Raw genomic sequence first — 13792 nt, forward strand, 5'->3', positions numbered from 1 at the left:
TCAAAGAAACTATTTAACACCACAAGTGGATTTAAATTTCAGTCACTTCCTAAGGACGGGTATATTACTAAAGCCTTAAAGCACCCAGACACTACTCACCAATGCAAAGAACATTGAAAGAGAAGCCCTGCTTGATGGATTTCTTAATCAGCTGGTCAGGTAAACTATCAAACCCCACGTGCGCAGACAAGGATAAAGTTCGATAGTCATCATTTTGCTACATAAAAATAATTTAAAAATACGTTAATGAAGCAATTTGCAAAGCAATTAGCAATTGCAACAAATTTACTAGTAAGCTGGAACTCATTCCTTGCGATTTACATGCAATGAAGAAAAGCCAAAGTCTGAAAAAAAAAAAAAAATGTGTCAAATCAACTTTATTCCATGATTTGAGAAAACTGAAATTAACATGAATGAAATAAAGCAGACAAGTCCAACTGCAATGTAAACTGCAAACCATAGGGAGAAAACAGATCCCAATTGGTTTGCTCCTAGAAATTAAGGACATCAAGGCACTGAGCATACTAAAAACACAGAAGACTAAAAGGAAATATCTTGGTTCATACAAATTAACTGTATTTTCAAACAAACTTTCCATATCAAAAGTGTAAATGGTAACAGGTCCATGCTATTTTTTCTTTTATATTTTTGACCCACATGGAATGGGAAACCATTACTGCTTCCTGGAAACATGCACATGGTGAACAGCAGGAAATTTTTTAATTTAACACTTAAAAGCCCATAAAAGTGCTACCTTTTTTAACAGGTATGCATAGCAAGTCTCAGAATTCCTGTAGCTTAAAGGATACAGACATTACTCACAGTAAATACTCATCCTCTTCTTCATTTGCACAGGATTCCCTTGTTGGGACTACAGACTGCACTGCACCAACTGCACCAACTCTCATTTTAGACTATTATAATCTGGTAATCCCATTTTAGACTAACAGAAAGGAGAACGTGCACACAAAGTGAAGAATTTAAAGGGAAAATATAACATCTTTGGGCTATAAAAAAAATAAAAGTACATTCAAAGCATGTCTGAAAGTGAAATTTCTCAAGGTATTCTACCAGAAGGAAATTACTATTAAAAAGTGATGAGAAACACTGAAAACTGTCAGTGTCCTGTCCCTTTAAAGACAAGTGTATCTGAGACAGTGGGAGCACATCTAAGAACTCTAGTTACACAGCTCTATTGCCACCAATAAAAGACAGTTCTAACACCAACCATTCAGCCTCCACACCGAAAAGCCAGTATAAGAGGCTTAGCATGACTGTAGAAGGGAGGCCTTTCATTTTTCTGTCACTAGCCTAAATCCAAACCATGCTAGCCTACTCTCAAAACCCCTGCATAGCCATTTGTCACTCTCCAAGAAAAGACCCTAGCAGAAAGAACTTTATTTCCTTCTGAAGTCCAGATGTTACAAAGATAAGTTGGTAGAATCACCTTGCTAAGATTTAGGGCTTGACACACGTGAATGATCTCAGACCTAGTGTGAGGGGAGAAGGATATATTGCTGATAGTGGACACAAAGAATGCAGAATTTACAGGCCACAAGGACATTTGGCAGAATTCCCAATATCAGGAAGAAACTAACAAAGCCAACTCAGCAACTGTGCTGAAAACAGCTCTAACCAGGCAAAAGGTAATTCTGGCTGGGGAAAATTGTGACCACCAACTCACATCCCACTGACTCAAGAAACCCACCAACTCAAAAGAAGAGAAGGACTGTGGACTAATTAGCATGAGAAGTGAGAGAATAATTTAATGATAGAAGGTAGACCACTAATTAAGAAAACCGTGTAGCCAATGAACAGTAATTTCTTTGTTTCCTAAAATGTGTAAATGGTGCAGGGTTTTGATGATTGGGGCCTAGCACTTTTGCATTATCACCTAGCTCCCTACTTGGCATAAACTAGAATAAAGAAATAGAAGTACCTCGTCTTGGTGTGTAAATTGGCTCTGCACACAAGGAAGTGAGCCCTCATTCAGGACAACACCTCCACCTTCCTTACAGAAGAGTCACTGTGTAAACCTGTTCCACATGACAGCAATCTCTTAATAGAAAAGCAGTACCCTACGTTTTTCCTTCTGAAATTTTCCAAGGGCATCATGTGTTTGTCTCTAACCTCAGCACCTCATACAGCTTCATCTGCTACCATCTAATGAATACATAGAGAAATTAAATCCACAAACTGACCACATACCTGCATTCCTACTACTTCCAAAAGAAATAATACATCATGTAGTTGAAAAACAAGTTACTAGTGTATTGCTAGATTAGAAAAATGGTGGTAATTCAAAAATCATAGAATCATAGAATGGTTTTGGTTGGAAGGGACCTTAAAGAGTATTCCAGGACATCTTCCACTAGACCAGGTTGCTCCAAGTCCCTGGATGCTCCAACTTGGCCTGGAACACTTCCAGGGATGGAGCATCCACAGCTTCTCTGGGCAGCCTATTCCAGTGCCTCACCACCATCACAGTAAAGTATTTCTTCCTCATATCTAATCTGAAGCTACACTATAGTAAGAAATCTACCCTAAATTATGAACTGTAGATCATACTGAAAGCAATTAAGTTACCTTACCAGCTAGTCTCTTCAAATTAGTATTTGTTGCATGGAGCAGCTTAATTATGTTTGAAGACAGCATCTCATTCAACTTTATTCAGTGAATAACTCAAACCTTATCATCTGGATGCTAGCAAAGCTGTAATATTCCCATAAATACTTCCTGTTTCTCACTGTTTCCTCAGAATTGACACTCTCAACAAAATAGCACGTAATATAGATAGCCTGAGATGGTCTAAATACATCTCGCTCCTTCCCTCACTCCCTTTTTAAAAATGCATCTGGATTTCTGCAGATTCATTACACTGGATGTGGCTCTGAGCAACCTGATGTAGTGGAAGGTGTCCCTGCCCACAGCAGGGGTGCTGGAACTAGACGATCTTTGAAGTCCCTTCTAACCCAAACCACTCTACGATTCTGTGATTTAATCAAGTATTTTGGTATATATAAAGTCATCTTGCCCATTAAAAACAGCATGCAAAGAAAAATCATTGCCTGAGACAGCATAACATTTAAAAACTATTCTTTCTTGCAGAGGAAACTAAAAAAATTAGTTATCTTTTAAATTTGCCACATCTTTCTGACTAAAACTGCAAAACACAGGGCCATTCCACAGCAAAAGCTGGGTCTCAAGACTACAAGCATCTCTCTCCATAAGCCTCTGCAGAACCAGACTGGCAGTCCGGGCAAAAAGCTAGCTTTCCACTGAGCTGGTAGAGATGACTGAAATTTGCCCTTCAAAACCTGAAGAAAAAAGTAATCAGTGTGTGCCGAGGTAGGAGGAGAGTCTCGTCAGCGCCAGGCAGTTACGCAGGCTGCACGGAAGCCCTGGGAAAAGATGCCTGGGCATCAGCCCCGAGGGTGGACATCACCACACTGACATGCCCATGGGCACCCCAAATGGGACTGTTTCAGCGCCCTGAGTTTTCCACTACCATGAAGAGGTGTGGGCATTAGGGAATTAACGCTCCAGCACTGACGCGTGGATGGGTTCGACGTCCTCAGAGCATAAAGCTGACAGCTCTGCCATGACGCAGAAACAATTCTTCAACAGCCAAGATTCAACTTATTACTTGAAATATGCGATGCGCCACAGGAGCGCTAAGAAGGGTGACATCTGTCAACAAGTTCCTTCAACAACAAGTGCCTGGCAGCTCCAGAAACTACACGGCATGCGGAGGGGGGATGCATTTCCCGCGCACTCCCGATCCCCGCCCTGACGCAGCCCTCACAGAGCCCGACACGGACGCGGGGCAGCCCCTGGCCCCCCGCGGAGAGGGCAGCTCAGTTCGGGCAGCACTTCCACCTCTTGGCACAGAGTTACCGCCGCTCTCCTTCCCCTCCCGGTGCCGGCGCTGCCGGGCCCATCCGTGCCCTCAGCCGCGCCGGGGTGACCCCCAGCTTATGGGGCTGCTCACCATCCGCTCCCCACACCGCGGAGGGGACTTACCGGGTGCCGACCGGCATCGGAAGCAGCCATAGCCTCACCAGGCGAGGCAGGGAAGAAGTGAGGAAAGCAGGTATGAAGGGAAAAACTCGGCCAGAGCGGCCGCCGAGGGGCGAAAGCCACGCGGCGGGGAGGAGCGCGGGGCGGGGATGCGGTCCCGGCTCCGCCGTCGAGGCGGGCATTAGCGGCGGTGCCTCCCGGCCGGAGGGCGGCGCGGTGCCGCTGCCGCGGCAGTGATTGCCGGGCATGCAGCCGCCGGGAGGAGGGGCGAGGGCAGGGACGGCTCTGCCGCGCCCGCGCCACCACCGGCATCAGCAGCAGCAGGAGGAGCGGCGCGGCGCGATGGGGTAGCGGCGGCGATGGCGGAGCCGGGGGAGCTGCAGCAGGAGTCAGTGGTGCGGTTCCTGGCGGAGCGGGGCGGGCGGGCGCGCAACGCGGAGCTGCTGGAGCATTTCCGGGACTGGCTGAGCCCCGCGGAGCCCGCCCGCCGCGCCGCCGCCCGGCACCGTTTCAAGGAGCTGGTCAACGCCGTGGCCACTGTGCGCCAAGAGCCCGGCACCGGAGTCAAGTACGTGCACCTCCGCCGCCGGTACTGCGCCCCGGGGCCCCCCACCGCCGCCCCCGCGACCCCCGGGGAGCAGGAGCCGCCGCCGGCGGTGAGAAACAGCGCGGAGCGGTCGAGCCCGCCGCCCTCGCCGCGGGCGGGCGCTGAGGAGGCGCCGCCGCCGCCGGCAGCGGGTGAGGATGCCGGCAGCCGCCCGCAGTCCGCGGGGCGGCGGGGAGAGCCGCCCCGGCCGAGCACGGCGGCGGCCGGGGGCCAGCGGAGGGGCTCCCGCCGGGGGCCGCGGCCCGGACGCAGTGGAGGCGGTGGCGAGGAGAGCGCGGTAGCGGAGGGCCCAGGGCAGCCCCCCCCACCAGCAGAAGAGGCGGCGGCGGCCGAGGGTGCCCCCGGGGCGGTGGCGCAGAGCGGCCGCCGGAGCCTGCGGGAGGCGGCGCGGGGCGGCTCCCCCCAGCTGAAGCGCGGCGCCCTCCCCGGCGGGGGCCGCGGCCGCGACTCGGACAGCGCCTCGGTGGCGTCGTCCTCCGCCGAGGACGAGGGGAGCACCACCGGCGCCGTGGCCCTGGACCCCCTGGAGCACGCCTGGATGCTGTCGGCCTCGGACGGGCGGTGGGAGAGCCTGGAGGGGCTGCTGAGCTGCGAGCCGGCGCTGCTCTGCAAGCGGGACTTCATCACCGGCTTCACGGTGCTGCACTGGGCCGCCAAGCACGGGCGGCAGGAGCTGCTGGCCACGCTGGTCAACTTCGCCCAGCGGCACCGGCTGCCCGTGGACATCAACGCCCGCACGAGCGGCGGGCACACGGCGCTGCACATCGCCGCCATGCACGGCCACGCCGAGGTGGTGAAGCTGCTCGTGGGTGCCTACGACGCCGACGTGGACATCCGCGACTACAGCGGGCGCAAGGCTGCGCAGTACCTGCACCACAGCACCTCGGGGGACATGCGGAGCCTCGTGGGGGCCCTAGAGGAGGAGGAGGAGGAGGAAGGGAATGCTGGCAATGGGAGCGGGCGCTGGAGGCTGTCCAAGGTTTTGCCGTCCAACCTCATGAGCTACCGGCTCTCCCACCACCATCACAGCACTGGGGAGGAAGCTGAGGGCACCGACGGGGCAGCAGTGCCGGGCAAGGGCAAGGAGATGACCAGGAAAGCCTCCGGCAGTGGACGGATGAAGCCTCGGCTTAATAAGATCCGCTTCAGGACTCAGATCATCCACAACACGCCCTCCTTTCGTGGTGACACCGAGGAAGAAGAGCATGAGGAGAAATCCCTCAAAACATCGTTCAAGCTCAGGCCAAAGTCCAATGTTTTTGGATAAGGCTGTGGAGCAGGAGGCCTGGGAGGTGGGTGCATAGACCAAAGTGCCCTAAGGTGTAGCACAGAAGGTGAGGCAGGTCCTAGTGGGTGCTCATCTACACTCGTGGATTCCAGCCAAATGGTTCTGAGTATCTTGCTTTAACTCTCAGTTCAGTGGTGTCAGTGAGCCCAGTGGGTCAGCGGGGCTCTGGGAGCTCACAGCTCCCAAGAGCAGCTGCTTTGGCCGGGTCCTCGGTGCTGAAATAAGAGCCAGCAGATGGGCTGAGAAACGCTGGGGTGTTTGAAAGCTGTGCTCCTTTCTCTCTAAAAGCAGGCTTCAGTATCATAAACCGGTGTTAGTGAATCTACTAGGATTAGCAAGTCGAGGGGGAAAGAAAAGGGCAAATGCTTTACTCTTGTATTATCACCTGGTACTATAAACTACTGGCAAACAACTTGCTGTGTCAGAACACCTCAGTAATATGCAAGTATACCTTAAGTTTCTATTTAACAGCAATACCACCTAGCACAGTGTGGAGTTGGGTACCCAAAATGAGATGGTAGAGTGGTTTCCTGTCAGAACCCAAGCTTTGAGCCATCAAAGACTTGAGCCTGTTGACTTTATGCATTGAAAATTGCCTGATTTGACATCATGAATATATTTAAAAAAAAAAAATGCACTGCAAACAATGAATAAAGTTAACCATGTGCAGAAGTCTCTGTTGTCTGAGGTACTACTGAGCTTGCTTATTGCTGTTGGAATACTAATTCAAGATAATAGAAGCAAAGAGTTTTTATATATTTGGTATCTTATGTTTTGTCTTAGGCAAAGCAATTTTATTTTAATCACTGTGAATTCTCAAGTGCCAGACCTAGTGCAGTTCCAGTTATTAAGTCTGGTCAATTCCTCTTAATATTCTTTGTGTAACTCACTACATTTAAAATCAGAAAATTGTGTTGTATGTGTTACCTGTGAAAGTTGTTCTCTTTTAGAATAAAAGAGCAAGACACCATTGCATGAAATCTTCATGAAACTCTAATATGGTCCTGTACAGGTCTGCACTCACTAGCAACTTGTGTGCCAGTCCCTTCAACTGACTTTGTGCAGAAATGGAGAGAAAAATAAAAAAGAGGGGGAAAAAAAAGGAAGGTGTGTGAATTCACACATGGAGTGAAAAACTAGAATTCTGAAACTCTATCCTTGTTTATCATTCTGAGTGAAGCAGTATAATTGCATATCATAATCTAGTTAAGGGATGGCAATGGTTTTTGAGTTCTTTTAAACCTGTATGTCTAGAGAAGTGATAGCCAAGGCTTTGAACTGTTGTTTAACAACGTAGTAAGTCTTAATCTGATTGATGAGCCTATCCGTCTGATAAACCTTTTGGAAACCTGGAATCTTGTTTCTCTGCTTTAAAGATAGCAATTCCAGTGAAATCTAGCAGGCAGATTTGTATTTATATTCAGCTTTCCTTGAGAATTGAGGTATTGAGCTGACCCTGGATCCTGAATGCTGCTCAAGGTAGCAGCTCATCTGTGTTCAGCTGTTAAGGTTTGGCCTGTTTCAATGCAACATTTGTCAAAGCGCGATTCGAGTTGGCTTCCTAGAATGCATGTGCATGTCTGGCCAATAGTTAACCAAAAGTAGATAGGCTTTGACACGTTAAAATCCACATTTGAGACACTGATTAAATGCATGCCACAAGCTGTAGAACACCTCACAGGGGAGCTGCTGCTGGGAGTTGTGCACTTTCAAGGTAACAGCTGTCTGTGGTTCTTGCTGGTGGCTTACATTTCTTGTAGCAAGAGGGGAAGGAAGTTCTGCCAATGCATTGGCTTTAGACTTCCCATGCAGATAAATTACCAGTTTCTGCACTTTGTGTCAAAGCTAATAAATGACAGTGTTTGCATAGGCATGCAAGCGACACTTTAACTATTTCTGGGAAAAGTTACATTTAAAAAAATTAAATCTCTGTGTAGGTGCTGGTCATTACTTTTGTGCAAAAAGACTAGAAATTATACAGAGGTTCAGCTTTAGTTTATAACTTATAAGCTATATTGATATAGATTTCATGTGCCTTCTTTTTGGGTTGGTTGCCACAAATGTGATGGATAAAATCAGTCTTGCAAAGCACTTTTTCTTTACATCTGTGGATCTGTGGGATGGGACCAGAAATTTTCCCTTGGCCCTTCCCATTTAAGCTGTACACCTCTATAAAAATGGGGTGTCTGAAATAGAGGGAGGGACCAATCATACAAATTATAGAATAGAGCTAATTCTGTTGCAACAGAAAAGAAAATTAAATGCCTAAGTCTTAAACTTCCTTCTCTCTGGAAAATAAATCACTTTTTAGACTTCTTTAGGAAGGAGGTTTTCTGACTGAATGGTAGCAACGTGAGCTCAATTGAGAACATATTCCATGCAACTACCAATGTCCAGGCTTTATTAAAGTAGCTTTTCTGCTTTGAGAGTTTATAGTTTTTTCATACAAGCTGTTGGGTGAAGTGTTTATCTCTTCACATGGAAATAGCAAAGAATTGCACAAAAATAATGAGTTTTAGATAGATGTTGGGTTCTGGGGGAATAATTTGAGGGTTTTGAATATACCACACCTTGGATTTGAAGAGACTTAACTGGAACATAATCTTGCGTAATACAGTAGAACTTTGGTAATTATTAAGGGAACTTGAAAAATAGGGAAAAGATGCCTCATTTATAACTCATTACTTGATGTATCAAAGTGAAATTGTTGGTCCACTGATACTGTTCACCTGTCAATTAATGAAATTTCACCACAATGGTCCAAAGGTCTTTGCAAGGTGGGGTGCAACAGAGCAAACATCTCTTGGTGTTTGAGATATACTGAGGAATCACTAGATAACTACTCGTGTCTGTCTGCGCTATGGAACTAAAGCACTTTGATTTCACAATTATGACTTGTCACATTCCACAGGGTTACTTTTTATAACATGAGCTAAAATTTAATGGGGTTTTTTGAGATGGGAAAGACTCTGTTACAAGATATTTACAGTCTAAACGTACGCTTGAGTCAAATATTTTGGATACATTGCCTAGAAAGATGTGAATTTGAAATAAAGTTGTATGGTACAGAAAACTGGAGCACTTACTGGTATGTTTTAAATGGTACGTCTGAAGTTACTGGATGTGTTCAATTTTTATGATGTGTGTAAGGTGGCAAGACTGTAATGTAAACATTTGGTATCTTTTGTTGAACCATATGTTTGAAAAAAATTAGAGGCCTAGAAGTCAGTTTTTATTAATACACTTTTTATGGGTGTCTCTCTGAATGATTATGAGTTAAGAATCTGTAAGCTTTGGTTTTACAAAATAAAAGAGCCCATGAACTGTTTATGCTTGACTCAGCTCCTGTGTGCTACATACTTAGGTGCTATGTGCATATTGGCTATTAAAACTGTGTACTGTTTTGTGTTGGGTTTTTTAATCATCAAGATTCTGATGTCATCTAGCACTCAAAGAGTAAGACATAAAAAAAATACAGTTGAGTTGTTTGCAAGAAGTAACATTTTTTTTTGGCAGTTACTCTCTAATAACTCAGGTCAAAGTAAATGAAGACACAACAATTTTTTTTGTGGACAAGTATGTCTAAATAAGGGCCTGGCAGAGTGGCATTGCTTAACTGAAAATAGTATCCTGACCCTACTTCTGTGCAGGTTAATATCTCTGACCCTGGAAAGACTAATACTAGTTTTGGTCACTGTGTAAAGGTTAATACCTCATTAAAAAAGGTTTAGGATTAAGGTATTTTGGAATATGTCTTAAGTACAGCTGGTGGTTTCTCTAAAGGGAAGTTTCATTTCATTACCAAGCTAGACTGTGGGATCTTGGTATATCTAAAAATTCTTAGAAGCTGCCACCTTACCAAAAGATATTTTAAAACTAGTAAACCTTGTGCAGCCAGTAACTCCTCCAACAGACATCCAGATTTGTGCTTAGACTGAAAGAAGTCTTAGCTGTTACCATGCTGGTGGATCAGGATGCATGCAGCTCCAAACCAAGCAACCCCAAATCAGTAATATGGTGACACAAGTGAGAGTAAAAGGGAGGGGGAAGTGTTCTTGGAAACTTAGGGGAGAGTAGAGGAATGCAGGAAGCAGCTTGAGGTTATGGGAGCGATGGAGGACTTGGTAGGAGAGCAATCTACGTGAACCTTGCTGATCGTGCAATGGCTTGATAGTTTAGAAAATTGTATCTAAACATATTTCCCTTCTACAGAGTAATAGTTGAGAGAGATGACTTGTTGAGAGCTCTAATGTAAATTAATGTCTGATGCTAAGTATTTTAGTTGGCCCTCTTACCAACATTTCTTAGTGTGACTAGTACTGTTTGCAAAAGCGCAAACAACTCTTGTATTGAGTGTAGCTACAGCTGTTGCAGGAGAGTCCTGGTACATCAGAATGAACCCACTTAACTTTAGGCTTCTCACTGGAAGAGAAGCCCTTCAGCATTGCATTGCTGACTTATTTTTCCATTAGCTAGAAAGGAGGACTAAGGGGATTACAGTCCTGACTTAATATGCCTTGCCTTGTATGGAATGCATGTGAACCTGAAGGCAATAAATTAAACTTCAGAGACTTTATCCAGAAAAAAGTATTTTAGTCATGCATTTTGTTTCCCTGTTGACGTTTAAGAATTAAAAAAAAAAAAGGTACATACTGTAATTTTTTCATGTCCTCTACTCAGTGTGGGGAGAAGGGAGAAAGAAGAAGTCTGAGATTAAAGTTAGGGTTTGAGAGAGGGATTAGCTTTTCAGTTTGTGTTAAAACAGTGTACAGTTTGACAGAAAAAGATGGAACATACGATTTTGAATTTCGAGTTTTGTTATAATGAAACATTATTTTGCAGCTGTTCCAGAATTTATCTTCTATGATTTTTCAGTTTAGCCAAATCTAGTACTGGTGTGTCCTAATACGCACACTGTTACAACCCGCCCCAGGAAAAGGGGAGGGGGGTGTATCAATAATTCCCTTGGGGTGGATTAGAGTGAAACGACACTGAATAATCAGTGTCTGAAAACATATATTGGTAGGGTTTATTTTAACAATTTTGTATCAACAGGTATCAACAGGTATGCTAGCATTTTGGGTGTTGTCATATAATAACGTGGCATAGAGATAACCTTTGGGGGGGGGAGAAAATGCATAGAGGAGAAAGACAGGATAAGAATAAGGGAGAGTAAGGAAAAAGAAAAGATAACAATGGAAAAAACCCCGTATATAGTCACTGCCCACGGGGTCCAGCGATGACACTTGCTAGTTGCAGCTTCCATGTCTGTCAGTTGAAGTGGTGGCCTTGATCTGCTGGGGGTGAAGGAGAGAAGCCCCCACACTCCAAGAAGTTATGAGTTATTATATCCATGGTCAGTGTCACGGGCCATGCCTCGAGCCTCCAAACTCTCCCTGGGCCCTGCACAGAGTTTCTGTGTCTGGCCTGGTTCCCACCTTTTTTTTTTTAGATTGGCAGAGGGGGGGGATGGGCTTTTATGGGCCATCAGAGGTCCTGCCTTTTCAGGGCTTGACACCTTCAATTGCCCATCAGAGGTATAATGCAATAGTCAAAAGCCTGCAAGCTCGGCTCTTCACTGGAGGGAGAGACAGGCCCAACTGTCCATCCGAGGTATAATCCAAAAGTCAAAAGCCTGCAAGAGTCTCCTAGAATGCATAAATCATCAACCATTTCAGTCTCTGACACACACATTATGTGGAAAATGGAGGGAACCTAGCAGGTTTTGTGTTTGGTTTTAATAAAACTGTGTTAGAGGTGAGGTATTTCATCTTCTGTGGTAAAACCTGAAGAAACCATATTCTGAGACTTTTACCAGGAGTTAAGCTGCTACTGGCACATGAAAGAGTTGCCCTTAGAGCTGGTAATACTCAGGTCAAGGTGCAAAAGCATTCTGTGTTCTTCCAGCTAGATCAGGCATGCCAAATGAAGCAGTCTAGTGCACTTAGGTGCACCTACCCTTCTGTGTAGACAGCAGTAAACTGTCTCCTCCCGTAGGTTACTGGGGAGCATGAGAAGGAGTTACCTTTTAATGTGCCCTTATTTCACTAAGAGTCATTTGGCAAACCTGTGGTACTGGCGAGAGGTGACTGAAGTAAATGATCCATATCCATGGGTGGCTCTGTGTCAGTGCAGATAAGTGATTGAAGCTTACTGCTGTCAGTCTAAAGCAGATAATCTGCAGAACGTATCCTTGCATCAATCCTTGTCCATGAAGAGAGATTTTATAAACCTAATCTTAGATGCTACTAACCACTAGAATTAATTCAGTAGCTTGGGCTGTATGTAGAGCTAGGCCTAATTTTAGCTGAAGCACTGGGCATTTCCTCAGTATTCTTCCCCTGCAGCCAGAGGCCGCCTGCTGGCTGGCTGTTGAGCTCTACTAGTTATTTCACTTTGCAGTTCCTTAAGAGTGCCCGAGAAACTGGTAGTAGGATGGGCATAAATAATGGATATCTCTTTTGGAAGCTGGATGGGGGTGATGGTTGTTTGGGTGGAGTGGTGGCTATTCTGGAAGTGTAGGGGTTTTTTTCTTTTCAAAAAGATGCCCTCAATATATGTTGGGGCACAGAAGTCCCTTGAGACATTTAATACTAAACAGGTGCTGTCCATTTTACTACTTTAAATACAGAAAGACAAAATGGACTGTGCAGGCTTTAAAGATATCTCTGTTCACTGGACACAAAACCTGCGTGACATAAAGCATCAAAGTACCAGAAAACATGTTTGTAACACTTGAATGTTTAAGGACATCTATAGTTGCTATTTCTCTTCCTTGTTACCCATGGCATACTATCTTGCAGAAATGACCGTGACAGTTTAGGAGACTATAATTAAAGGAATGCGGCTCAGAAAATGGGGATGCTTCAAATAAAGAAATCTCTTTTTTAAGAATTAAATGGAAAAACTAAACATAAGCTTTCCCTTTCTACTTTAAACTTCAGGAGTGAGAAGAACAAAAATTGTGTTGATGATGGAGGTCTCCACATATAGCATTTTAATTATAATAAGAGACAAGAAAACTTAAAGTAGGTGGGCAAATATTGGAAAAGACCGCAATTTCTCTTCCATGAGTTTAATGTTGTGTACCTTAAAGGCAACACTGGTGGATAAGAAACACTAAGCATAGTTCATAGGATTTCCAATGATTATTCCACTAGCCATGTCAAAACTATTATCTTTTACAATGGGTCCTAAATGGGAGTTCTGACTAACCTGAGTGCCCACTTCATCCTCTTTTGCTGGTGAGTGCCCTGTGATCCCTGTGTAGATGAATCCAATTTCTGGAAAACTTTGCCTCACATCCTATTATAAGTAGAATATTGTAACTTTACATATGACTAATCTAAGTTCACTTCCCTACACACCCTTCAAACTGAATGCCTGATGTAAGAAGAAGGGGAAAAAAAAGTAAACCATCTCAGACATGCCAGCAAACAGTGACTAATCGGTACAGGGCAACAGCTCCTTTCTTTGTAATCACAGAATGATTTTACTGTTCCACATTCCACAAAGGTGCTCTTCAGGGGTCCTTTCCTGGTGCCTGGTCAAAACTTGTGCTGATGACATTGCACAGTCAGTATCCCATGATATTGTCCAAATACAAGAAAGGCTGTAGCTCCTCACCTACTGTCCCTAGAATCTTTGCAACCTACTCAAACGGTGGCAGCCAGGCAGGAATCATGTATGTGTGTATGTATGTACCCACGTGCAAAAAAGAAAAGGAATGATAGCTTTTGGCTAGATGTTTTCCTACTTTTCCCTCACATCTCACTATGACTTTCCTGGGAGCCAGTCAACTCATTTGATTGACTCAAGGCATATTTTTAGCCTAAATTTGCAAACCTATATCCTTAAAATTTAGTTTAAACAACACA

General features: G+C 45.1%; 2 protein-coding genes across 4 annotated transcripts in view; one reads left to right on the forward strand and one right to left on the reverse strand.

Moving 5' to 3' along the window:
- The window catches only part of SEPTIN10 (septin 10), a 24445-nt gene extending 20025 nt beyond the window's left edge, over positions 1-4420 (reverse strand). For 2 of the 3 annotated variants that reach the window (XM_064646416.1, XM_064646415.1), the window contains exons 1-2: positions 4024-4420; positions 100-217 (exon numbers count right to left, since the gene is read on the reverse strand). In XM_064646416.1, the coding sequence (XP_064502486.1) occupies positions 100-217; positions 4024-4332 (427 nt within the window). In that variant the 5' untranslated portion in view covers positions 4333-4420. The remainder of the gene's footprint in view (positions 1-99; positions 218-4023) is intronic. The other variant, XM_064646414.1, reaches the window with a different exon arrangement.
- On the forward strand, positions 4236-9243 carry SOWAHC (sosondowah ankyrin repeat domain family member C). The gene has a single exon (XM_064646418.1). It carries the CDS (start codon positions 4380-4382, stop codon positions 5892-5894), a length of 1515 nt encoding a protein of 504 aa, XP_064502488.1. The 5' UTR covers positions 4236-4379; the 3' UTR covers positions 5895-9243.
- The last annotated feature ends 4549 nt before the right edge of the window (positions 9244-13792 follow it).

The sequence above is a fragment of the Pseudopipra pipra genome, chromosome 2, assembly GCF_036250125.1.
Source record: "Pseudopipra pipra isolate bDixPip1 chromosome 2, bDixPip1.hap1, whole genome shotgun sequence".
Classification (NCBI taxonomy): domain Eukaryota; kingdom Metazoa; phylum Chordata; class Aves; order Passeriformes; family Pipridae; genus Pseudopipra; species Pseudopipra pipra.